Raw genomic sequence first — 25,554 nt, 5'->3', positions numbered from 1 at the left:
CAGCAGACCATTTTCAGCTACAGAAACTTCATTATTTGACGGTTGAGTTTGACATTGCTATTTAATTTTTGGTTTCACCTTTCATGGCCATTTTTTTTAAGTGTGTTGTTAATGTCTACCTGTCCGGTCACACTTCCGTCTTCAGTCCAGATTGCTCTTGTTCAATAGAAACGACTTTATTGACAAGGGCACATGTTAACACAGATTAGCAGTGAGCAGCCACTGAACTGGTAAATTCAATCAAAGTAGTTGCGTATGTTTAAGCTCAAGCAGTCTCTTGCTTTCTCCTTCAATAAAACTCCAGTCAGTCCCATGAATCGTGGAGCTGAAATGGCCCTGTGGTTAACACGACACAGGCCAAACCACGGGCGTTTTATGGCTTTTTTTGAATTTTGAAAACAGAAATATCTCAGCTTTATAACTTCTCCCTGCCCACATGCACAGACCATTATTTTTTAAATCACGCGAAGATTTGGTGAGGAGGATAATTATAATTCTATTATATTGCATGGTCTTACCCAACCAAAATGTACAAATGTTTGGACTTTAAAAGTGTTAATTTAGATCTACAACATGAGCAGTTGTAATAAGACGAATTTAAATGAACGTTTGGAAATAAATTAATGTGTTGTGCATATGGCTGTAGGAAAAGCACTTCTTGAAAGTTAGGAGTGTGTTGAATGTTGTATGCGTTAGCGTGCCTGACTAACTACTACGTAACCTGCAGTTGTAGCCAGGTGTTAGGCTACTTGCGAGGCCAAGGAGCTCACGAACATTACATTACATTAGTTTGTGGGGTTACAGGTTACATCCAAATAAAATTCCCTACACAAAAGCACATTTACTGTGTGGTACAGAATAACCCCTCTGTGGAAAAGCCGATTCTTGAAACTATCAGAGCTTAGGCTAACGTTAGCTAAAAAGCTACTGTCATGCTCTTTAACCCCCAGCAACATTAGCTGCAATAACGCTATGTTCACCAAACACATAACGGTCACATTCAGCGAGATAACAAACGTACAATCCTGGGACTGAAGTTGTAGCTCGACACTGCGATACAAAACAATGCTGTTTTAGTTAGCGCAACATATCTTCCTGGAACACGTAGCTTTTTAGCCTCAATCTCTTAGCCTGATATCATGTGGCCTGTGTATCCACCAAAAGCATATATTTAAGACTTTTTGACAGGGTTCTAGTTTTAAAAAACAAGTCATCAACTCAGCTGGAGGCTGCATTTTCAACCAACTCCTGAAGTTTTAATTAAGCTGTTAGCCTAATCATTGTAGCTAGCTAGATACAGCTAATAAAATAGTTGTAGTTGTCATTTAAAGCGTGATTTATGCTTTTGCGTTAAATCTACGCCGCGGCTACGTGGAGGCACCGACCCTGCACCCGTAGCCTGACGTGCACCTCTTGAAAAATGTAACTACACTTCGCGGTGACGCACGTCGCTCGGCCGTGGCTTGGTAGCGTTGCATTATCCCCCCCGACTCATTTCCTGGTGGTTCTCCTTCTCCATAAACAACATGAAATCAAGGAGAGGGTTAACTTTTCCTGCTACACCATGGTCAGAAAGCACAGGGGAGACACTTTTTTTTTCTCACTATGCCTCTAGAGTCGCTACTCGCTCCGAAGCTAATCGCCAGCACTCTTTCTACCACACACTCCCCCCACACACACACACACACACACACACACACACACACACACACACACACACACACACACACACACACACACACACACACACACACACCGGCCCTGCTATTCTCTTAAAGAGATCGACGCACACACCAACGCACAAGTATAAACTTGAGGCAACTTACCTAGACTACAGCGAAAGCTCTGCGTGGAGCCTTTCGCCGAGCCCTATATCACGCTTTAGCCGGAAAAAGCAACGGTCGCTATCTAGAAATAAGAAGTGTGGTTATGTCCAGCGGTGTAGTCTACGGGATACGCAGGTATACGCAGTATACCCACTAAGAAAGCTCCAGGATTTCCATATACCCACTTAAAAATGTGCAACGGCACGTAACAACATACTATCCATTATCATTTTGAATATTGTGAATTGTCATCTGCGTTTTTTTTCTTCACATCAATAAAGGTATTTTCAGCGTACATTGGTGCATAAAAATGTGAAAGAGTGCAGGATATGAAGTCTTTGACGCTCAAAATTTCCCTAGGGGAGGACACCCAGACCCCCCTACTATGATATGCCCCCCCAAAAAAATATATAGGCCTATACATACTGTATACAGTACAGTATACCCTCTATAATACATTAGACTACACCACTGGTTTTGTCTACCTCTGTCTGAAAGAATTTCAAGAGGTAAATCCAGCCAGGAGTGTTGTCGTAACCTGTGCCGTGTGAGAACGGAAAGCTTGACTGGAGGGGAGAGAATTGTCAATGATGACAGTGGTGCGGAAAAATCAGCTTTTACTTTGTCTTATAACCCTCTGTTTCTGCTGTTTCACATGTAATGTAATGTTGCTGTAAAGAGTGTTGAAGTCAGTCTCTCTCTCTCTCTCTCTCTCTCTCTCTCTCTCTTCTTTGTTTTTTCTCCAGGTCAGCCTACCAAATGACTCCAGCTGTGTTGAAGAGATCTTGCGGGTATGTACACACACGCACACACACACACACACACACACACACACACACACACACACACACACACACACACACACACACACACACACACACACACACACACACACACACACAGAGTAATTGCACTGATTATCAGCTGTTTTCTGTTTGCTCACTTAGACCTTTGTCTCTCTCCAGAGAGTCTGGCTTTAGGAAGAAAGGACAAGGGAGGGGGGGGGGGGGAGAAAAAGAGAAGCAGAGGGAGAGAAAAGAAGGAGATCTGTTGGCTCAAGTCAATGATTATACAAGTTTTTTTTTTTTGTAGGATGACTTCATGCACAACTCCTTCCACAATGTTCTCCTGTCCTTTACCCTCCTTTCATCTCTTTGTCTCCATTCTCCTCTTTTCCTATCTGCGTCTCATCAAAATGACATCAAGCAACATATTTTTTTCCATCAATTCTCCCTTTTTTTTCTATCTTTTGTTGTTTTGTTACTGTGTTCCTTCAGGGTGATGTCAAAACAGAATTCTTTTTTTTTTTTTTTCGCAAATCTTCTCAGTCAGAAGACGAGGCCTTCTTTGACTGCTTCGTGTCAGGTTATCTCTTTCTTTTCCTCCCTGTATTAGTCTCTATCTCCTCTCTATCTCCTCTGTCTCATCACTCCCCGTCTGTCTTCCTCTCTTCATCCCTCTCTGCCCTCTGTCATTCACCTCTTTCTCTCCTTTTCACAAATCAATATGCTGGCCAACAGGCTGTGTGACAGATAGTGTGCCGTGAGCTGCATGAAAAGCCTTTGTCAATAATATCGGTGCACTATTGAATTCAGTGTGTGGTTTTTAGCCGTGTCAAGTGGAAAGATCGGGGAGTTCAAAATGTGAGGTGAATCGGAGCGGAGGCCTGCGGTTCACTTTTTCCCTTTCTGTGACGGCACGGCTACAAGCCGGTTGTCACAGAAACATTGTTGTTTTGGATCTTTTCACAATTCAAGGTAACAGCTGTGTATCAGAGATATTGTGGGCAGAAGTAAAGCTGCCTAAACTGACTTCAAAGCTTCAAAAGACTATTGACTTTTTGCAGTGTTTGGACCATTTAGACCACCTTATGATAGAAAAAAAAAAAAGAATTTCATTATTTTTTTCATAAGGTTTATTTAGATAGGGACAGATACAAAAAAAAACATAGATAAACTTCAACAGTCATGTGATGTATGTATCCTAGTGTTTTTATCCGAAGCTAATTCTCAACACTTGTCCGTAGTAGGACTTTTGGTTACGGTACAAATAAAAATACAAGATTTACATTATTATTAAAAATACATTAAAGATGAAATAAAAAGAAATGAAATGAAAATGGAAGGAAAGTATACAATGACAGCACAGTGTAAAAACTAATTATGAGAGCAAGATTGTTCCCGAATTAGCCACAATTTGGTTTTTTTTTAAAAGTGGCTAATGTTGGGATACATTTCAAGTGGTCTGGCAGAAAGTTCCATAATTTTGCCCCTTTTACTGAAAATGCAGTTTGGGCAAATGATGTTCTACGGAAAGGGATGCTACAATTGCCTTTTAACGCTGCTCTGGTGATGGTTCTGGTACCACTTTGCTGTTTTATTATTGTTCTGCAAAGGGGAAGGGGAGCAGCGTTATTTAGGCATTTGAAGACCAATTTAACAAAATGCAGGGAGATAAAATTATTAAAGCTTAAGTAATTTCTCTGTCACCCTTAGGTAAATCCCTGCTAATATTTTAGCATATGGTATGGTAAGCAAGTAGCCTGGCTCCGCCCTCCTATGTACTTCCCCTCAATTTTCATTTTCCTTCAGTACTACGTCTCGGTTTGTGGTATATTCTTGGGTTTTCTCTGGCCAAATATTTGGCAGTACAATCAGCGAACAGAGGAAGTGGCTGAGAACGATGACGTTGAGGACATGCGCTAGAAAGATGCGAGCGAAGCCATTCGGTTCGTTGTGGCAACGCTGCCGAATATCCAGAAGTTAAAGCCCGAGCAAGAACAATCTTTGCTGAGTTTTGTTGGTGGCCATGATGTTGGTGGCCACCTCCTCCCCACGGGGTTCGGGAAAAGTTTGATTTTCCAGCTTGCTCCGTTAGTGGTGAAGGAGTTGGTTAAGGCGAACGCTAGCGATGCTAAGCCGACGTCACGACCAAACGTTAGCGATTGGTTACGGCAGATCCAGAGTGGCTCTGGGCAGATCCAATAGTTTTAAACTTCAACAGAGTACCCGCCTTCAAGGAAGTTAATACTTGTCAATGGAGAGTGGCCAGACTCTCTGTACAAATGAAATGGACCAGAGTCTGGTAGGACAAGGCTAGTAAGCAAGTAGCATTATCAGAACTATAAAGACAGATCTTTAGCAATCCAAGGATGCAAATAACCTTTCCTCTTCTTTGCCTCCAAAGTTTCTATTAGTTTTTTTTTTACATCAGGACACCTCAGGGTGCATTACCTCATTCCTCAGTCTTGGTCTCCACGGTAAACAGAAAAACAAATTAACAAGGCTGTGTTTAAAGGGTCAACCGAATATGTGATATGTAGCCAATCACATACTGTAGTTCTGGCTTCAAATTGTCAAAATTTTTAGTTTTCTGCTGCTACCCCAATATGGTGTTGATGGAAGGTCACACGGCACAATTTGAAAAATACACAGTACTCAACATTCACCTGTTTTCATTGGAACTATTTTCTATTGAAATAAATGGTCCCTATAAAACTGTCTAATCTGAGGGCTGTGGATTATCCAAAGGTTACCTTCATGTATTCCAATACCTGGACGAATAAAATCAGATGTAACTGCAATGATAGATACCAGTCGAGTTTCTTTCTTGAATTTGGGTAAAGCAACCCTTTAAACTGAGGCCTACACATTTTTTAAATTGAGGCCTACACATTAAAGGTCCCATGACATGGTGCTCTTTGGATGCTTTTATATAGGCCTTAGTGGTCCCCTAATACTGTATCTGAAGTCTCTTTTATATAGACATTAGTGGTCCCCTAATACTGTATCTGAAGTCTCTTTTATATAGACCTTAGTGGTCCCCTAATACTGTATCTGAAGTCTCTTTTATATAGACCTTAGTGGTCCCCTAATACTGTATCTGAAGTCTCTTTTATATAGACATTAGTGGTCCCCTACTACTGTATCTGAAGTCTCTTTCCCGAAATTCAGCCTTGGTGCAGAAATAGAGCCAGTCCCACAATGAGCTTTCCTTAGGATGTGCCATTTCTGTGTCTGTAGCTATTGAGGAGGAGAGAGGGGGCAAGGTGGAGGGTGGGGGTGTGGCCTTGACCAACTGCCACTTTGCCCGTTTTGAAAGCCATGATGTCTCTTTCTCTCTCATGAGTGGGCCAAATTCTCTGGGCGGGCAAAGCAGAGAAAGGGGAGGTAACCTCCTTATGACCTCATAAGGAGAAGATTCCTGATTGGCCCATCTGAGCTTTCATTTTCTCAAAGGCAGAGCAGGATACCCAGGGCTCGGTTTACACCTATCACCATTTCTAGCCACTGGGGGACCACAGGCAGGCTGGGGGAACTCATATTAATGTTAAAAAACCTCATAAAGTGAAATTTTCATGCCATGGGACCTTTAAAGGAGACATACCATGCTCATTTTTAGTTTCATTCTTGTATTTTGGGTTTCTATTAGAACATGTTTACATGCTTTAGTGTTCTAAACACATTTTCTTTCTCATACTGTCCGTCTGAATATACCTGTATTTACCCTTTGTCTGAAACGCTCCGTTCATGCTGTCCTTTTAAGCCCCTCTCCCGAAAAGCCCAGTCCGCTCTGATTGGCTTGTGAGAAAAACTAACCTTTGCAAAGGTGGTTTTCAGGGGGCCTTTTATTAGTGTTGCATTGCCAGACCTACGGGACATCCACAGCGCTGTGAAGTGAAAGGTCTGGCTACACTACCCACACATTCTGGGATAGGATGTAAAAACACTCTGAGATGTTTGCATTTCTTTAAACCAGTCACAATCGTCTAAGCTAGGGACGCAGCGACGATGGCTCTGCAAAATAGTGTCGGGAAGGAACTTGTTTTGGTGGAACCTTTTGCACCCCGCAAAATAAAACGCCACAGACAATATTAAATGAAGTTAACTGTTCACACAATACAGTAACGTGAGCTATTTATATTAGCTAAATACATGGTTAAACGCCATTTGATCTTACCAGTGTATCGCCGTGTGTTCTTCGTCCACAGCAATCCCACCAATCGGTCCCAAAACCTCCCCGTTAGAGAGGAAATGCCGTAAACATATTCTTTGTAAATCTTTACAATCATTCCCCGAAAGAACCAAGCAGACCTGCCTTGTTGCACCATCCAAGCTTTCTTCAAACGTTGCCATTTTCAGCGTGCAGCTCGCTAGCTCGAAGTTTGTGGTCGTTTCCCCGAAGCGAACAGAGTTTGAGAACGGCAACGCACAGAGAGCAGAAGGTGAGGGACGTGTCAGGCAACTATCCTGGAAATGGACTTCCGTTGATCCAGGCTAGCCATTTATATATGTGACCAAGTCAATGTCACGTTCAAAGAGCTGCATTGGAAAAAAAGTAGACTTGTTGTGTATAGATAGCGGAGGAATAAAACAGAGAAGATCTGCTCTTGCACCCAGTGGACGTTTGGGGTGAATGTACATTTTGGGTTAAAGGTGGAATAAATGGTAGGCTAGATGATGGATAGTAGGACTATTAATAGATAATAACGGGGCAGCCACAGTGTTACTCTGTGTTAATGTCTGTGTGTGTGTGTGATAGGGTGACAGACTGAGGTAACCACATACAATAGTAGTAGTATAGACACACTTTTAAATACACGCGCAGATACACGCACTATCGGAAGTACAGGCTGTCAAAACACAGGAACTCGTCTAGGAGGGACATGGTGATGTCAGGGAAGAGTTGCCTAGCAACGCACCGTATGTCGTCAGAGAGGAAAAACACACACACACATGCAGATAGACTAGACTCCTACTCAGGAATCTTCTAAACGTTGAGCTACACAGCTCCCTTACACACACACACACACACACACACACACACACACACACACACACACACACACACACACACACACACACACACACACAAAAACATGAGTCATCTGATGAATATGAGTCATCCACTCCTGAGGGGGCGAAGAGACGCATGATGGGAAATTGTGATGTCAGTGACCTTTCAAGCCCTCTGTCCTAGTGACCTGCTGTGTAACAGTTGAGTGTGTGTGTGTGTGTGTGTGTTTTTGTGTGTGTGTTGTGTTTGTGTGTGTGTGTGTGTGTGTGTGTGTGTGTGTGTGTGTGTGTGTGTGTGTGTGTGTGTTGTTATCAGAGGGGAAATGTAACAAGCTTACAATTACTCCTGTTACTGTAATTGAGTAGTTTTTTGGGTACTTTTAAAGCAGTTTTTAAAATCTGTAATTTTACTTGTACTTAAGTATGTGTTTGAAGTCTTGTACTTCGCTACATTTTAAATCCCATCCACTACAGAGTAAAAACAAAAAAGGAAATAAAAATGGTCTGTTTTGCTCGATCGAATCGATAGCGTTCTATGGCTCTGTGCCCTTATCAAAACGCAAAAGACTGTGATTTAATCAAATAACTATCATTTGTATAAATAAGATATTAAATAAATATAAATACAAAAAGCATATTTCCCCCACGTTGTAAAAAAAAGTAACTAAGCAACTTTTAATCCGAATACATTTTCTATGAGCTACTTTTTACTTGAGGGTCAACCTGAGCCAGGCCATACAACAATGAAAGCAATCATATCACATCCATACAGGCTTAGTAGTATACAGCTGTTCAAAAATAAAAGCAATGGTATCAGGTTGGTACTCAGCATTGGCTGAAACTCAAGTTCAGGTATCGGGAAGGAAAAATGGTATCAGAATATCTCTAGTTATTAACAGATAGATGAAATAGGGTGCAAATGCAAACAAGAGTGTGCTTTTATGAAAAATGAGCTGGTTAGCCTCACTTTGCTTTGTGAGCAGATATCCCAATATATGCAGAATCTTTCCACTGTTTGTGAGAAAGAGAAACAGCTAATATCTAACTGTTTTATATAGCTGCAGGGGACACACACACACACAAACACACACACAGACACACACACACACACACACACAGGCACGCACATACACACACGGACACACACACACGTGCTCATACGCACACAGGCACGAACGCACGCACGGACACACACGCGGACACACACACATACGCACACACATACGCGCACACACACACACACACACACACACACACACACACACACACACACACACACACATACGCACACATACACACACACACACACGCACACACACAGTCACGCACACACACACATGCACACACACACACACACACACACACACACACACACACACCAACACACACAGGAACACGCACGTACGCATACACACACACGCACATGCGCACACACATATGCACACACACGCAGATACGCACGCGCACACACACATATGCACACACACACCAACACACACAGGGACGCACACATGCACACACACATGCACACACATAGACATGCACATGCGCTTATCTTGTTAACTAATTACAGCTTCTACATATTAAGACTGGAACTCAACTGGGAGGAATGTGTGAAAGGAACAGGATGCTGCTGCTTACTGTAGCTGTAACACAACCAACTAGAGTCAGCTTTTATTTTGGAAATTCAACAACTCTGCACTTAGTTCACTCTCGGTACACTGATCCCTGGTGTGCCACCAACTCCCCGTGCTCCTCTCAGTTTGTACCATAAGTAATATTAAAGTCCACGCGTCCATGGCAACGCTTCAGCACACCCTTGATTGAATGCTGACTCCACTCTTCTGCATCAGAGATGTTGCATGAGCAGTCTCTTTTTTTCTCAACTTTGCTCAACTACAGTTATCATTGTTATTACTCCATATACATGAGGGCGTGATTAAATCTTAGGACATAAAAGAAGGGCGTATGGCCATAGAGACAATACCTCATCTTAAATAGTAACTGTAATAATTAAAATGTGCGAAATCCAAAAAGTGCCGGTGTATTTATTGCACTTAGCTCGGTTGTGCTAAGATTAACCGTTGGAGCTGAGCAGCTCGATAGACGTTGGGAGAAACGATAGCTTTAGGTCTGTTTGTTTTACGTCTCGGCACACGGAATCTTCTCCCCGACGGCGAAAGTTCATATTCAGGAAAGAACGTTGTTTGTCTTCTCTCAATCGTCACTACAGGAAAATTGTCAACTAACTTTGATTTAAAGTGCTCATATTATGCTTTTTGGCTTTCCCCCCTTTCCTTTATGGTGTTATATATCTTTTTGTGCATGTTATAGGTTAACAAAGTGAAAAAGCCCAAAGTCCACCCCAAAGGGACTTCCCATCTCCAACAGAAAACACTGTTCACCAACTGCTCCAAACAGCTCTATTGTAGTCCAGCCTTTACTTCAGAGACAAACGTGGGCACTTTGTAACACACGTTATAATGCTCGCCTAGCTGCTAGCGTGGCACGCCCTCATACTCTGCTTCTGACTGGCTAGTAGTCCTTACCTAGCTACTGTCAGGGCCCGCCCTCATACTCTGCTTCTGACTGGCTAGTAGTCCTTACCTAGGTACTGAGCATGTGCAACTCCCAACAAAGATGGAACAGAAGTGTGATGTCTCACTCTGTAGCTAAAACAGAGAGCTCAACACACAGGGTGAAAAGAGGAGCTGCAGCAAGTGCAGTACAACAAAAGTATGGTGTTTTTTGAAAATTAAACCATGTAAACCTATTCTGATATAACCTCTAAATACAATTATGAACCTGAAAATGAGCATAATGTGGGCGCTTTAAAGAAAGCTTTTCCATTTTCTATTTTAAAACCCTGGTATCACTGGTCGCTGTTTCCTTGTTTCCTGAGAAAAAGCCAGCGGCACGCAACAAATGCTTTACTGTTCACGAAAAATAAGTGCCGGCGATTACAATCAGTACTGAACACAGATTTACTGTGAGCCGTATGAATAATTTACAGTAGTTTGGACTAGCGCCATGAATACTAAATGATCATAAATAATGTGTAGTAATGTTATGCAAATGTGTGTGTTTGTGTGTTTACCGTAGGAGATGACCCATTCCTGGCCGCCTCCTCTCACAGCCATACACACTCCCGGGAAGGCTGATCAGACCAAGTTCCCCATCCCGTCTAAGGTCAGTACGAGTTCTCCGTCTTTGTCCCGCCGCGAAACCCTTTCATTCACCAAAGTCAAAATCAGTCTGCTCACATTAACCCTCCTGTTATCCTCGATTGTACTTGGGGTCAATTTATTTATTTTTTAAATGTTGTTTTTAAGTTTTTTTGACAACACAAGAAAGAAACATATAAAAATTAACACACAAAATACAAATGAACAAGCATACTCAAATGTAGGGTTGGGTATCAATTTAACAATATATTAACATTTTAAAGTACTTAAATACATAATAAGTATAGTATGTTACGTCCGTTTTTGGTGAGCCCAGAGGGTAAATATGGCATTTTAAAAGTAGCCTACATTTACGGTAGCTAGCTAACGGTAGATTACAGAGAAAGGGTGATATTTTTACATCCGTTTCGGAGCGACAGAGGGAAAATATTTCAGTCGACACATTAGGTGGAACCGAAATGAGTAACCGAAATTTACTTTCTAATCCAGTCCGTACCCAACCCCACACGCACACACGGGGGGTAGAAGTATGTCCAATTCATCTTAACCCTAAGCCAAATAAAGCCAAAGATGTCCAGTAGTATGCATTCATAAACCAAACCAGACCGGCATAGACCAAATCAGTGCATAAGTAAAAGTAGAATCCAATTGGGTCCAGATATTGCAAAAGCAGGCCCCAGGATTCTTCCCATCTATGCTGATTTTTTTTTTTTTTAATACTTAGTTTGCAGTTTCTCCAGGTGGATCACTGAATCAAGTTCATGTAGCCAGTTTCTGAAACATGGGGGGATTTTTTTTCCAGTCCTTAAGAATAAGTTTTTTGGGGGGGATAGAACCGTGCCCACCCCAGCAATTTGAACAGCCAGGAAGTGATTGTAATTAAAATGATCACCCAATTGTATGTCAGGTACTTTATGTCTTTTATTAACTGCCTAAATACCCCTTTAGATAAAACATAATCCCCTCCCCCCACACCCCCCAATACATCCAGAATACCCTTTGCTCGGCTATGAATAAATATGCAAATTACCAATATAACAAATTATTATATTATATACAGCTAAAACCGCCTGGGGTAGAGGAACATGGATGCTTACAAAATGCATACAGGACATTGAAAATATATCATCAAGTCAATTTGATGTGTACCTAGTTGTTGAGAAAAAGTCATTCAATATGAAGCAAAAAAAAATAATAATGATGACAAGCTCTTTTTTTAGAGACTTTAAACATTAATTGGGGTCAAATTGAGCCCAAGGATGACAGGAGGGTTAAGACCTAATAGTGCAAAAAATTATTTGGGATTACAAGCCTGGAAATTTATGTTTTCTTAAATGTTGTAATCATCTGCTCTGACTGCACCCTTTTTTTTCTTCATTTGAGGTCAGTGAGTGGGAAAAAAAGGATGTGAAAGTGTTGAAAACCCTTCCCTTGAACTGCCACACTTCCTGTATTGGTGGCTCATCATAAAACAGAACTGCAGTCTGTCACTGATAATCTTCAGTCTGCTAATTAGATCTGATTCATAAATTCACTGCAGCAGAGATTGCTGCGATAGGATCTGATTACTGTTGCCTCATCCTGCGCAGTGGTGCAGGTGACAGCCAATGAAATTACAATGTTAACGAAGCGCCGCGCGTGTTTAATTCGCGTCCCTGCTGTGTGTCCAGAGCTGTGAGGAAGTGGACATATAGTCTTGAAGAGAGCCACTTATCTGCAGAAGTCTGTGCTGTAGCTGTTATTATTTGCATATCAAATGTTTGGGTACCACTTTCACACGCGCCACTCTTTTTTCAAAATGTTTAAGTTGAAATGAATAGCATAATTATTTGTTCATAAATCTAATGCTTTCTAGACGATTGTAAGCCACTCATAAGAACACATTTTGAGTTTCCAGGTTGGGAAAAATCTCAGTTACACTTTACTTGAAGATATCTACATAAGAGTGACATGACACTGTCATGAACAAGTCATAAAAGTTTATGACATAACGCTTCTTTTAGTACGTGTCATTCGGTTTTTGTCAAGTTAGGGTTAGGGTTAGGGGGGTTAGGGTTAGGGTTCATGTGTCATGACTGTGTCATGGGTTCATAACCGTGTCATGTCACTCTTATGTAGATACCTTCAAGTAAAGTGTACCTGTATGGACCAAAGTATGGTATTCCTGGGCAAGGCGCCTTTCCATGGGTAGTCCCCTCACTCTGACATCTCTCCATTAGTGATGTGGAAAGTCTGAGGTGTTGGGGGAGAGAGTTCCAGAGGGAGGGGGCAGCAACGGAGAAGGCCCTGTCCTCCCCCAGGTTCGGTGCTCGGGACGAGTGAGAGGGGAAAGGAGGTTGGCATCTGAGGAGGTTGACATCTCTGGATCTGAGGTTGCGGGTGGGGGGTATGATGGCGCAGCAGGTCAGAGAGGTAGGAGGGGGCCAGGTTATTGAGAGCTTTGTAGGTAATATGGAGGATTCTGTGTTGGATGGGGGAGCCAGTGGAGGTCTAGGAGGACTTAGCCACAACACCTTACCATATCAAACCCTTCCTGGGGGAGGACAGGGCCTTCACCGTTGCTGCCCCCTCCCTCTGGAACATTTTGCTTGGTTATTTCAACGTTTTTGGCAACGTTTTTTATTTTATTTTTTACCATTAACACCAGTATCTTCACTTATTCTTTTCAGAACTAATGGTTAATAAACCTCATTTATATGAAATTATACCTAATTTTTGTGTAAGTAAAAAGCAGAAATGATGAATGATTTGGACTAATGGTTAAGATCAGAGGAATGAAGATAATGGACAAATCACAGATATGTCACACGTTCAGTCAGGATCATTCTATGAAATTGAATACAACGCCCACAATTCAATGAAAAGTAGAGATCTGATCCTTAATTTGACTTGTGAAGAGCGTCGGATGGGACCATCCATGTTATTTCGGGGCAATTCGGTTGAAAGAAACCCAAATTTCTGATATAGAAACGTTTTGAAAACGGATTAAATATGACCCGAGGACAACAGGAGGGTTAATTCCCGGTGCGACCAGGCCTTCAGAAAACTTTGGGGCGGCCTCTAGCTCACCCAGTAAGAGCGTTCGCCCCATGTTGGCTGAGTCCTGCAGTGGCGAGGGTTTGAGTCCGACCTGCTGCCCTTTGCTGCATGTCACCCCCCATCTCTCTCCCCCCTTCATATCTGTACACTTTCAAATAAAGGGAAAAGCCCCCAAAAAATCTTTAGAAAACGCTACTTTATCAAAAAGTCATACCAATGTTTGTTTGTCTCCTCTCAATCGTCACTACAACAAAATTGTCAACCCATTTCGAGTTAAAGACAGCTTTTTCCAATTTCTATTTTAAAAACCTGGCTGTTTTCTTGTTCCCTGAGAAAAAGCCAGCGGCACGCAACACATGATTTACTGTTCGTGAAAAACCGAAACGTACAGTAAGTGGGTTTTCAGCAAGAACGGTGACAACAACCAGTGCTGAACACTGAGAGAAAAGAACTTCACTTACAAAGAAGAAAAAAAAAGCCAAATTTTACCCACAGAAATTTCAAGGGAATGAAATTGTAGTGCCACCCACGCTGTTTGGTCTGTCTGACAGGTGATGTTCGAGGAGTGAAGTGCCTCAAGACGACAGCAGTCATCAACAAATACTGAGACACAATAAAAGCGGGGACTGAAAGAATTGCCGCTTCAGGAGAAAGATGTTGGCAAAGTTTCTCCCGCTCCCACAAAAAAAAAAAAAATGCTTTATGACACCTTGTCATGTAAATATTGGGAGTATTTGTCACATTAAAACCAACATAAATGTCACATCTCCCAAATGGCGGCGATATTCTGACTGAAACCGCAGGTGTTTATTTCCACTGCCGAATGCTTTTATGAATCATTTTTAATACGCAAAACATCATCGGCGGTGATGTCAAAGGAAATAGCAATGAGAAACACAGAGGCAGTAAATCTAAAGCTGGTAGTTAACGAATTAGGAGAGACTGTTGCGGCCCATTTCGGCCCCCCAGCGTCACACTAATCCTGCCGGTGAGTTTTAAGACTGAGGTGGTAGCGTCGACGCGGAGAGATGCCACGATCAGAATCCTGTGTAATGGCGTTGTTGTACTGCGGTGAAATCAATAATGACATCTGTTGGTTTATTCATTCAACTTATCGCCCTGTGGCTTTGTCTCTCTCTCTCTCCCTCCCTCCCTCTCTCCCTCTCTCCCTCTGTCTCGCTCTCTCTCTCCAGGAGTCACAGCATGTGACCTCAGGCTACAACACCCAGAGTAAGTTTCCCAGCATCAACGCTCACATACTAGCTCTGTGGTAATTAACACTGGAGAGGCCATGAAGGCAATGCCACCCAGAAGAATAGTGATGGTGGGGGGGGGAAGCAGCTTGATGTTCAAATGAATTCACAGCCACGGGAACACGCTAGTCTGCAAACCATCGCTTTTATCTTTCTGTGTTCTTCTGAACAAGTAATCAGACAATCATGGCTTTTACACACACACACAAACACATACACATTTAATGTATTCCTATTCTTTGTAAACGATATGAAACATACAATATATGTCATATGTTTGTTTGTTTTTCCGATGCTAATACAAGGTATGTACAATACAAGTTATTAATTATGTAAATGCATTACTAGTATCAGGTGTAAATGCATTACTAGTATCAGGTGTAAATGCAATACTAGTATCAGGTGTAAATGCATTATTAGTATCAGGTGTAAATGCATTATTAGTATCAGGTGTAAATGCATTATTAGTATCAGGTGTAAATGCATTATTAGTATCAGGTGTAAATGCATTATTAGTACCAGGTGTAAATGCATTATTAGTACCAGGTGTAAATGCATTATTAGTATCAGCTGTAAATGCAATACTAGTATCAGCTGTAAATGCATTATTAGTATCAGCTGTAAATGCATTACTAGTATCAGGTGTAAACAGGGGCGTAGCAAGCTTTTCAAAAGTGAGGGGGATCAGGGAATTACAAACCTGCACATATATATATTCAAACGCACATAACTATAGACTTAATTCTTAATGCGCATGTGAGCATCAGCGTTTCTCACAGGTTCGCGTTTAAAGTCTGTACGGTGTCGTACTGTTTGTTTGCTAATTTGCATAAATAGCACAACAGATCTAAATATTGGGTGTAGCCAGGTGAAAATGTCTTGTTGACATATAACAGAAAAAAGACTTAATATTAAGGTCTGAATGGAACCCATTTAGGCTACCCATGAGCATTAATACATAGAGGCAGGAAGAAATACTTTAAACCAGCCTTTATTAATTAGCCTATTATTGCAGAGATGTGGTTTGGGGCTGGGTCCGTGGGACTGTTTCTGGGGGTTCACTTTTTATTTTACCTACCTTTTGTCTTCTGCATTCTCCTTACCCTTGTTCTTCCCTCAGACTCATCCCCCAGAAACAGTCCCACTGACTCAGCCCCAAGCCCCATCTCTGCAATAATAATACTGGTTTAATACACTCAATAATCAATACTGGTTTAAAGCACTTCTTCCTGCCTCTATGTATTAATGCTCATGGGTAGCCTAAATGGGTTCCCTTCAGACCTTTACATTAAGTCTTTTACTGTTATATGTCAACAAGACATTTTCACCTGGCTATACCCAATGTTTAGATCTGTTGTGATATTTATGCAAATTAGCACATATATAATTATATTATGATCCATTTATGATCCAATATGAATGCTATAACGTAGCTAATGTTACGGAACGTTATACTTCTTACATGGGAAACTACTCGTACATATTAGCTTTCATTTAACGTTGCTAGTGAAGTTAAAAAGGTGCAGTTACCTCCCATCCTGTAGTTACAACTGATAAACACACCATTTTCGAAATCTCTGCGAACGTTACGCATATAGCTACAGTAACGGCATATAAAAAGAGATGAAAATGCCACCGGACATTAAACTTTACAAACACAATGTTATTAATATCAGCTGTAAATGCATTATTAGTATCAGCTGTAAATGCATAAGTTGTTATATTGAATGTCATTATCCAGATAATGTATCCAGATACAGATCATGTGTAAACAGATTTTTAGCATCTTTCCATTAGTCTGGCTGGTAAATGGCCACGTCTCTATACACATTTCACACACATTCCCAGTCTTTCGTCGCTACAAACTGGGGACATTTGTAAAGTAGGCTCTTTGTTAAAAATGTAAAGCCTCCAAGCCCATATATCACAACAAACAAAAAAGCTTGCTTGTGGACATTAAGTTAAGATTTTTTTAAGGGGAATAAAATCATCACTTCCTTGGACATGGGCTTGGAGACAGCCTATTTGACAAACTGGGAGTGTGGAGATTGAAAGCTTTTCTTTTTCTTCTTTACTACCTGAGTTAAGAATGATCTTTTTCAGTTAGTACAGGTGTGGTGGAGTTACCCTTTAAATACTTGACACATTTAGAGAATTCATCCCATTGAAGCAAACGTCTTATAAATCGGTCTTAAACCTTCTCATTGTTTTGCAACAACCTAAACATACATATACTTATACCAATGGTTAGACAAATCTACATCAGTGATCTCTTTTGTCTCATGTTATGTATCATTAAATTGCCCAATACTGCATTTAGTAGATCGGACTCCCAGGCATCAGATGATCAAAAGCTCTTCTGAACTGCTGCTCTTGTGTTAACCCCTATCTTGTAGCATTTAGAGATGTTTGTGATGTGTATATATAAAGCTGAAATATTTCCCCACTGGCGAGTTTTTCTCTCTGATATGGACAGAAGAAAAACGACTGACTAAAATACAAAACGCAGTGAAAGGGTTCTGTGTATGCATTTGGAAAATAAATCCTCACCTCAAATTTTTTTCAGGCAGTGCATTTTAGTGTGATTTTATTTTCCCCCCAAACTCCTGTTACCAAAGCAAACACACGCACGCACAGACACAGACACACACACACACATACACACACACACACACGCTCACGCACACGCACTCTCTCTAATTGAATAACACACTGGAGCAGAGTGTCATGTTTTCCACCATGACAATAGTAATCACATCTACACATCTACAGTGATTTGAGTCTGGCTCCTTGTCAAAAACTAATCAACACACACACACACACACACAAACCAAGACACATGCAAAACAGTGATATTTGAATGTCCTCTGTTGTGTTGCAGAGCGATGTACTGTATCAGCTAACAAGCCTGCTGCGAAACCACCAACTGCACCACAGAAGTCGTGAGTATCTCTCTGTCTGACACACTCTCTCTCAAACACACACACACACACACACACACACACACACACAAACAGTGAATTTCTGACCCGCTGCTTCTGCGTTTGCCTCAAGGTAAAATTAAGCTTGACTCTTGGATGAAATTCACTGCTGCTAGGAGGAAAAAATAAGATTGTGTGGATCAGAGCGGGAAAGTGCAGCTACATTGATTTAACGAGAGCCAGGAGCGTATTGCAACATCTCTGGCTGCAGCCCACTCCACTCCACTCCGCTCACAGAGCTGTACGGCAGGATTCATGGCACGGTGAGATTGGAAAGGAAGACATCTTGGCTTGTAAATCCGCCTCGCGACCCGGATTCATCCTGCGCTTGACCCCAGGAGCGCGATGATTTTGTTTTAGAAATTGTGTGAAATGTCTGCTCAACCCTTGTCCCTCGAATAGTGATTTCCAATCATAGCTTAGTAACTGTAACTACGTAGGCACGGCCTTTAGCCTTTCCAGAATGAAAAACATAAAAGTAAAAGTTTAAAGTAAAGGAGATTTGGCGTGACTAACAAACGCCAAAGACACATGACCAAGTGTCCATATTTTACCCGATGGGACAGTGAGAATGTGTTGGGCTGGCTTCCATAATGGCATACCTTACTTAGTAAGGGTATCATCAATGTTGTGTAAATGAAATCTCTTTTTTTTTTGTACGATTAGGCCAATTTCTCTTTTCTAATATGTCGGATTCAAGGTAATATATATTTTTAGACATTTAAGCTTTTGAAAAAGAAACAACTTTCAAATAAATATCAAACAATAATTTAGTGGCCCCCCGTGCACTAACTGAGGACCCCCCTAAGGGTCACGGACCCTCTGTTGAAGATCTCTGTTCAAGGAGTATTATTAAAGGTAAAGGTACTTTATTGTCACATACACATACATGTAGCCAAATTCATTCTCTACATTTAACCCATCCCTCAAGGGGAGCAGCGGGCAGCCATTTACAGCGCCCGGGGGCCAACTCCAGATCTGAGCCAGTGCCTTGATCAAGGGCACTGACTGGAGAACCTAGTACATGTTTTTTGATGGTGGGGGAAACCGGAGCACCCGGAGGAAACCCACGCAAACATGGGGAGAACAAGCGAACTCCACACAGAAAGGCCCGGAACGACCTGGATTCGAACCCAGAACCTTCTTGGTGTGAGGCCACAGTGCTAACCATTGGTTACAGTAACTACATTCACATACATATGAGCCAAGAAAGGTTCAAATCAGGAACAACTGGGGGTCGGAGCTCTAGCTCACCCAGTAGAGCGTGGTCCTTTGCAGCGGCACCGGGGGTTCGAATCTGACCTGCGGCCCTTTGCTGCATGTCAACCCCTCTCTCTCTCTCTCTCTCTCTCTCTCTCTCTCTCCTCCCCCTCCTTTCTGGTCTATCTTCACTATCTAATACATTAAAAATCTTTAAAGGTCCCATGGCATGAAAATGTCACTTTATGAGGTTTTTTAACATTAATATGAGTTCCCCCAGCCTGCCTATGGTCCCCCAGTGGCTAGAAATGGTGATAGGTGTAAACTGAGCCCTGGGTATCCTGCTCTGACTGTGAGAAAATGAAAGCTCAGATGGGCCGATCTGGAATCTTCTCCTTATGAGGTCATAAGGAGCAAGGTTACCTCCCCTTTCTCTGCGACGACGTTCCATTTCTGGGATTGTTCAGCTGTCGCCGGAAATTCCACCCGATGTCCCACGTTTTCGGTCAGATCGTTCTTTGTGTTGGCGTTCTAAACTCTGGTGGATTTCTGAGGACTATGGTTAACTGCTCCTCAGATCTCTGCAGGGTAAATCCAGACAGCTAGCTAGACTATCTGTCCAATCTGAGTTTTCTGTTGCACGACTAAAACAACTTCTGAATGTACACATGTTCGACCAAAGCAAGTTCCTTCCCGAGGCTATTTTGCAGATCAAAATTGCTCCGTCCGGCTCTTAGCACCGCCCAAGACGATTGTGATTGATTTTAAAAATATGGCAATAAACCAGAGCACATTTTTCTCCCATCTCGGAACGCTGTGTGGACTCACCAGACCTTCCTCCGCAGCGCTATGGAGGAAGGTCTGGCAATGCGAGACTACTGGAAAGTAAACATGTGCCATGCTAGAATGGAAAGCTTGACAGTGTTGCAACAGTAGCAAAGATTGGTGGGGCTTAGTGACCAGTCAATTATCCATTTGAAAGGGACTCAATTTAAAACCAAACCGGAGAAATCTTTTTGTAGCATCAGAGTATTACCTAAATCCACTTGTGGACACAAGTGTGACCTAAAGCCAAAAACTATTAGTTTTTGCTTTTTCTTCCAAATGTTTTGCTTATCCTTGTTTCATTTCTTTCTTCATGTGGGGAAGAGGATCTTTACTCTATCCACTGTCATATTAAATGAGAGTTTTCAGTGCAATGCATATTTTATACATTTGATCAAAGCTAATTAAAAACGGAGAGAAAACGTGGCAAGCTTGGCGTCAAAAAGAAGCTTTTGAAAATGAAAAACGACTTGATAGCCAAGAGATGATGCAAAAATCCTGCAAGTTAAGAAAAAGTCAAAGCAGGACAGCATGTAAACTGTAATGTCCTCCTCTTTGGGTATGCAGTTACATAGTTAATTTGATCTCCATTAGGATCCACTGGAGCTGTCGTGCTTTCTGTGGCTTATTACACTATTTTGCTTCCAAAGCCGATAAGCCTATTTCTGTTGATTACTATTGTTTGCCCATAAGTGTAATTTCTATCCACATTGTATTTAAGCATAAATGCTGCTTTTTGTATTAGAGTGAAATCATTCTTATTGGTTAAAAACAATGCCTAGTTTACTGCAGCCATTAGGCTATTCTCTGTTTTCACTGTGATGCTCAACAGCGTAAAATATGCAGAATAATGAATAGGCCTAGTTTGTCTTATTCCCGAGTAATTGTGCTGTTGAGGCTAATTGCTATATTCTTTGCTGAATTGTTTACCATGTCCGACCATTACAGAAAAAAACCCATCCAACAGTAATCACCGCAAATAGGCTCTGCACCTTAATGCCACATTAGGGACAAGAGCAAGTTTCATTTCTTTTTTTTTCTTCCACTAGAGCAGAGAGAGTACTGTACCTTCCTGCCCCGGGAGTTTGATTACGCTCCTCTGATCCAATCACGTGACATTAAGACAAGTGCATGGATGTACCGGAGCGGAAAAAAAGTGAAGGAGACTCTTGTCTAGTCGAACCAGCTTTTTGTGTTTGCTCAGTGTGCAGTGGGGTTGTCTCACCTGCCGGCAGCAACAGAAAAAGCCGGAGAACGCTCGGATTCTTGCTGAGCTCTCGCAACAGCAGCGCTGGACACGTCACAATGTGCACAGTCACGCGTGGTGCCCTGCACAGTGTAGCATCCTCGAGGACACAAAGGCTCCATCGCTGCTAGGGCTAGGAGTTGAGTTTTCCCTTTTGCTCAGTGTGTAAAGAATACCGACTCTGATGCTTTGTCACCAACACGTGACTAGTCAGAGGAGGACAATACGCAGCCAGTGTTATTGTGATGCTATTATAATTTAACAGTACAGTACAAGTTGGAGTGTCAATGCCCTTATTGTTAGTAAGTATTGCATTCTCAATTACGTTCAAGGGAACCATATTTTCCAGTGACTGGCGACACGTGAATTGAAAAAAAAACTACTTGGTTAGGTTCAGGAAAAGATTATGGTTTGGGTTAAGATAAGTATTTTAAAGGGTACTTTCCTTTTTTTTTTTTTAACCTGCACCCTATTTTCCAATGATTTTGTTTTAGTGAACGATGGGAACGACAATCTTTTAAGTATTAAGTGAGATTGCTGCAGTCGGCAGCGGCGAAACAAGCTACAATTTAAGTTATTGGGTAATTGCGCACCGTTAATTTACATCCACTAGAGTGCTTGTTTTGCCACTGACATGCTCAGATTATAGTTCTGAGTGTCTGAGGTCAACCGTTTAGTTAAAGAGTAAGATCCTTATTGTTTAACATGAAACATCCCCGGAATCGCTATCACCAAACCCACCAGACATCATCGTAAAATAAACTTAATTCGAAATTGATAGAAACAAAATGAAACTATCAAAAGCCATCTAGGTTCGTCTTTCCACTGTTCCAGCAATCACCACTCTGTTTTGGTTAAAATAAACCCTTAATTCACCCATTTACATGTGGGAATATGCTGGCTCTATTCATGCTTAAAGTATTGTTTATTTAAATGGATTCTGGTGGGTTTGACGATAGAGATTTCTGAGCTGTTTTTGGTTAAACAAAAAGGATTTGACTCTTTAAAAAAAGGTCCATCTCTGTAGGGATCCTGTTGTCAGACACTTAGAATAACAATCTGAGCCCGTCAGTGGCAAAAAAAACAGCACTTTTAGTGGACAACATTGACAATGTAAATTTGCCCTATAGGATTACATTGCAGCCCGGTTCGCAGATGACGGTTACAGCGTTCTTGCTCAATACTCAACAAAACTCAAAGGTTTTTGTCCACATTAGTCACTTAGACACCAATGTTTTGGGAAATAGGGTCCAAGTTACAAGAAAAAAGAAATTACACTAGTTTGTTACGTAATTTAAATTATGGACGTAAGTTAAGTACGTTAAGTAAACGAGTCAACATTGACTTTTGGTTTCAAATGGGACACTAACAGCTGTTCCCTGGGTGAAAGTCCTGTGTTAGTTTGACCAGTCCATCCACCCCCGACCTCCTCTGTACACGGCCCCCCGCCTACTTTGATTAGAAAGTCTTCTGCACACGGCTAGTTCAATCAAAAAGGGATTTTTGACAAAAAACAAACGAACAAGTGAAAGTAAAGTCAAAGTAATTTGGTGCAGCAGAAATCATTTCTTTCTGCTTTGCTATTCCTTTAATCATCTCTTGATCTCTAGCTTTGTCTTGCGCCCCTCGTTAGGGTCCCGACCCCCCCCCAGGTTGGGAACCACACTGCCTTAGACAGAAAGTTGTGAATTTGACATTTTGGTCACACTTTGAAATACAGAGAAAAAAAATGAGCAGTAATGAACATGAAAAGACAACTCAAGCATCGTTAACAGTTGAAGTCAGTGCAGCAATGACAGCTTAGCACCAAAATGGAATAAATGAGAGGAGAACGTAGACCTTGTGTGTTTAAGCCCAGCTGGAAAGAAAGCGCAAAGGGACAGAATAAAGGCTGCTGGGGAGCTGGTCTGAATAAATGAATGTGGACATGACTTGGGAGAAACTTGTTTTAGCTTTGAGAGTTTAAGCCAGTCGACTGTGAGAGAGGTCTACGTGTGCCTTTTTTGTTGTTGCAGTCTGAGTACATCTGCATCTGGGATTCTCTACGGCGGCGTGTCGAGCAATCAGTCATTAGCCGAGTGCGGCTTTGATTTAGCTTCGGAAAATATTAACATCCTCTCAGACAAACTTCCGCAAGTCACGGAGCTCTTCCACCGCTTCACTTTAGGAAATAAAGACTCCATTTCATCAAGGCAATTAGGAGCCGTGTAGAAATGTGATGCGGCGCTTTCTAAGCTCCGTGTGCCATGGATGCTTTAGTCCATAACTCATTTATATATCTGACTGCGTCTGTCCTCATAGATGCCTGCACTCTTTTCTTGCATTTTACAGTATTCCTTTCCCCTCCATGCTTCCCCTCCTCTCTCTCTCTCTCTCTCTCTCTCTCTCTCTCTCTCTATTCAGTCTCCCTCTCTCTATCCCCCTCTGTCACATGTCCCCTTCTCCTCTCCGTCATTATCCTCTCCATCTCTCTCACTACCCCCCCCTCTCTCTCCATCTGTCCCTTCTCATGATATAAAACATAAATCCATTATGCATTCATTCAAACATATCTATCGTTGCCGCGTGCTGCACCGTGCCCCTTATCTGCGGAGCTTTTTCTTATTGTGCTTCAGTTATTCGCGACTCGGTCGTACGGTCCCGTCTGAAAACACCACACAACACTGGGGAGTGTTTTTCTTTTTCTTTTTTTTTCTTTTTTAGCGATGCATGCACTGACAAGAGTGGTTCTAGAGGCAGTAAAAATCCCTTTAGGGGATTCTCCTGTCATAACAATAGCAGTGGCAGCTTAAAATAACAGTTGTTTGTGTGGAAGGTTTATATTAAGCAATAAAACACGGGAGCTCGCCAATGCACAGCACATAAATACTGAATAATTTGTGTGGTAAGGAACAGGTGATGCTCCGAGGGGGGTCATGTTATCGACTGTGTCTTGTACAGTATATTTTTTTCATGGCCTGCATACATCTGTATTATTGGAGTTTCATTTCTAACATGGGGAGAATAAAACAAACGAGACTAATAAAGGAAACGGTGCAGTAAGTGGGTCCTTTCTCTTATTAGAATGCATGTGGAAGAAGTATTCAGATCCTTTACTTACGCAAGTAAAAGAACTAATACCACACTGTAAAAATGCACAAGTATAAGTCCTGCATTGACAACGTTACTTATGTAAAAGTATGTAAGTATCCTCAGGAAAAAGTCCTTAAAAGTAAAGTACTCATTGCGTAAATATCCTCACATTTTACAAACTGGAAAACGATCAAAACAGCTCTGTGTTTGATCGTCTGATCATTTCAGCTGGACTTGTAGGCCGTTATATTGTTGGGTAGTTTAATTTATAATAAAACCTCAGATTTTTTAACCTATGTGTGTTTTGTGCGCAGAAATCTTAATGTGTAAAGTAACTAAAGCTGTCAGATGAATGTAAAGAGTAAAAAGTGCTATATTTCTCTCTTAAATGTAGCGGAGTAGAAGCAGAAAGTGGCATGAGAAGAAAAGACTCCAGGAAAGTACAAGTACCTCAAGTTTGTACTTAAGTACAGTACTTGAGTAAATGTACTTAGTTACATTCCACCGCTGATTAGAAGCCACCCGAAACATGGGTCTAGGATCCTGACTGAGGGGACTGTTCTCAGCCGAGCACGTCCTCTTTGTTTCCACGGAATTCTTGGCTGTAGGTCAGCGGTTGTCAGACAGAAAGTTTCCAGGTGAAAAAACAAATCTGTCTTTCCTCTCCGAGCTCTGAAAGAAAAACATCTGGTAGGTTTTTATTTTAGCGGCGAAGTGCTCCATCCACCGTCCACTTCGTCATTCCCCAACGTGAACCAGCGCTGCCTTTGCTGTGTAATTAATCCGTTTGCCAGAAAGGTTCTTCAAATGGAATTGCAGATCACAACTGGCCATATCCGACATAATACAAGCAGGCAGGGGGTCAGAGCCGCAATAACACGTGTCCCTTTGTCTCTGTGCAGAATGTTGGAGGATGATCTGAAGATCAGCAGCGATGAGGAAGAGGCCGAACAGCAGGTGAGCTCCGTTGGTAACACTTTACTCCAAGGTATCTACATAACGGTGACATGACACATGACCCCTAACCCTAACCATAACTTGTCATGACAAAAACCCAATGACACTTACTAAAAGAAGCATGATGTCATAAACGTTTATAACTTGTTTATGACACGTTCATGACAGTGTCATG

General features: G+C 41.7%; 1 protein-coding gene across 1 annotated transcript in view; it reads left to right on the top strand.

The window, feature by feature from the left end:
* aff2 (AF4/FMR2 family, member 2) overlaps positions 1 to 25,554 on the top strand; it is a 181,427-nt gene that overhangs the window by 46,820 nt on the left and 109,053 nt on the right. The window contains exons 3-7 of the mRNA XM_039813457.1: positions 2,573 to 2,617; positions 10,724 to 10,810; positions 15,039 to 15,075; positions 17,980 to 18,040; positions 25,325 to 25,379. Coding sequence (XP_039669391.1) covers positions 2,573 to 2,617; positions 10,724 to 10,810; positions 15,039 to 15,075; positions 17,980 to 18,040; positions 25,325 to 25,379 — 285 coding nt within the window. The remainder of the gene's footprint in view (positions 1 to 2,572; positions 2,618 to 10,723; positions 10,811 to 15,038; positions 15,076 to 17,979; positions 18,041 to 25,324; positions 25,380 to 25,554) is intronic.

This window comes from Perca fluviatilis, chromosome 10 (genome assembly GCF_010015445.1).
Source record: "Perca fluviatilis chromosome 10, GENO_Pfluv_1.0, whole genome shotgun sequence".
Taxonomy (NCBI): domain Eukaryota; kingdom Metazoa; phylum Chordata; class Actinopteri; order Perciformes; family Percidae; genus Perca; species Perca fluviatilis.
Note: the sequence above shows the minus strand (reverse complement) of the source record. Positions and strands in the feature narration are given on the sequence as shown.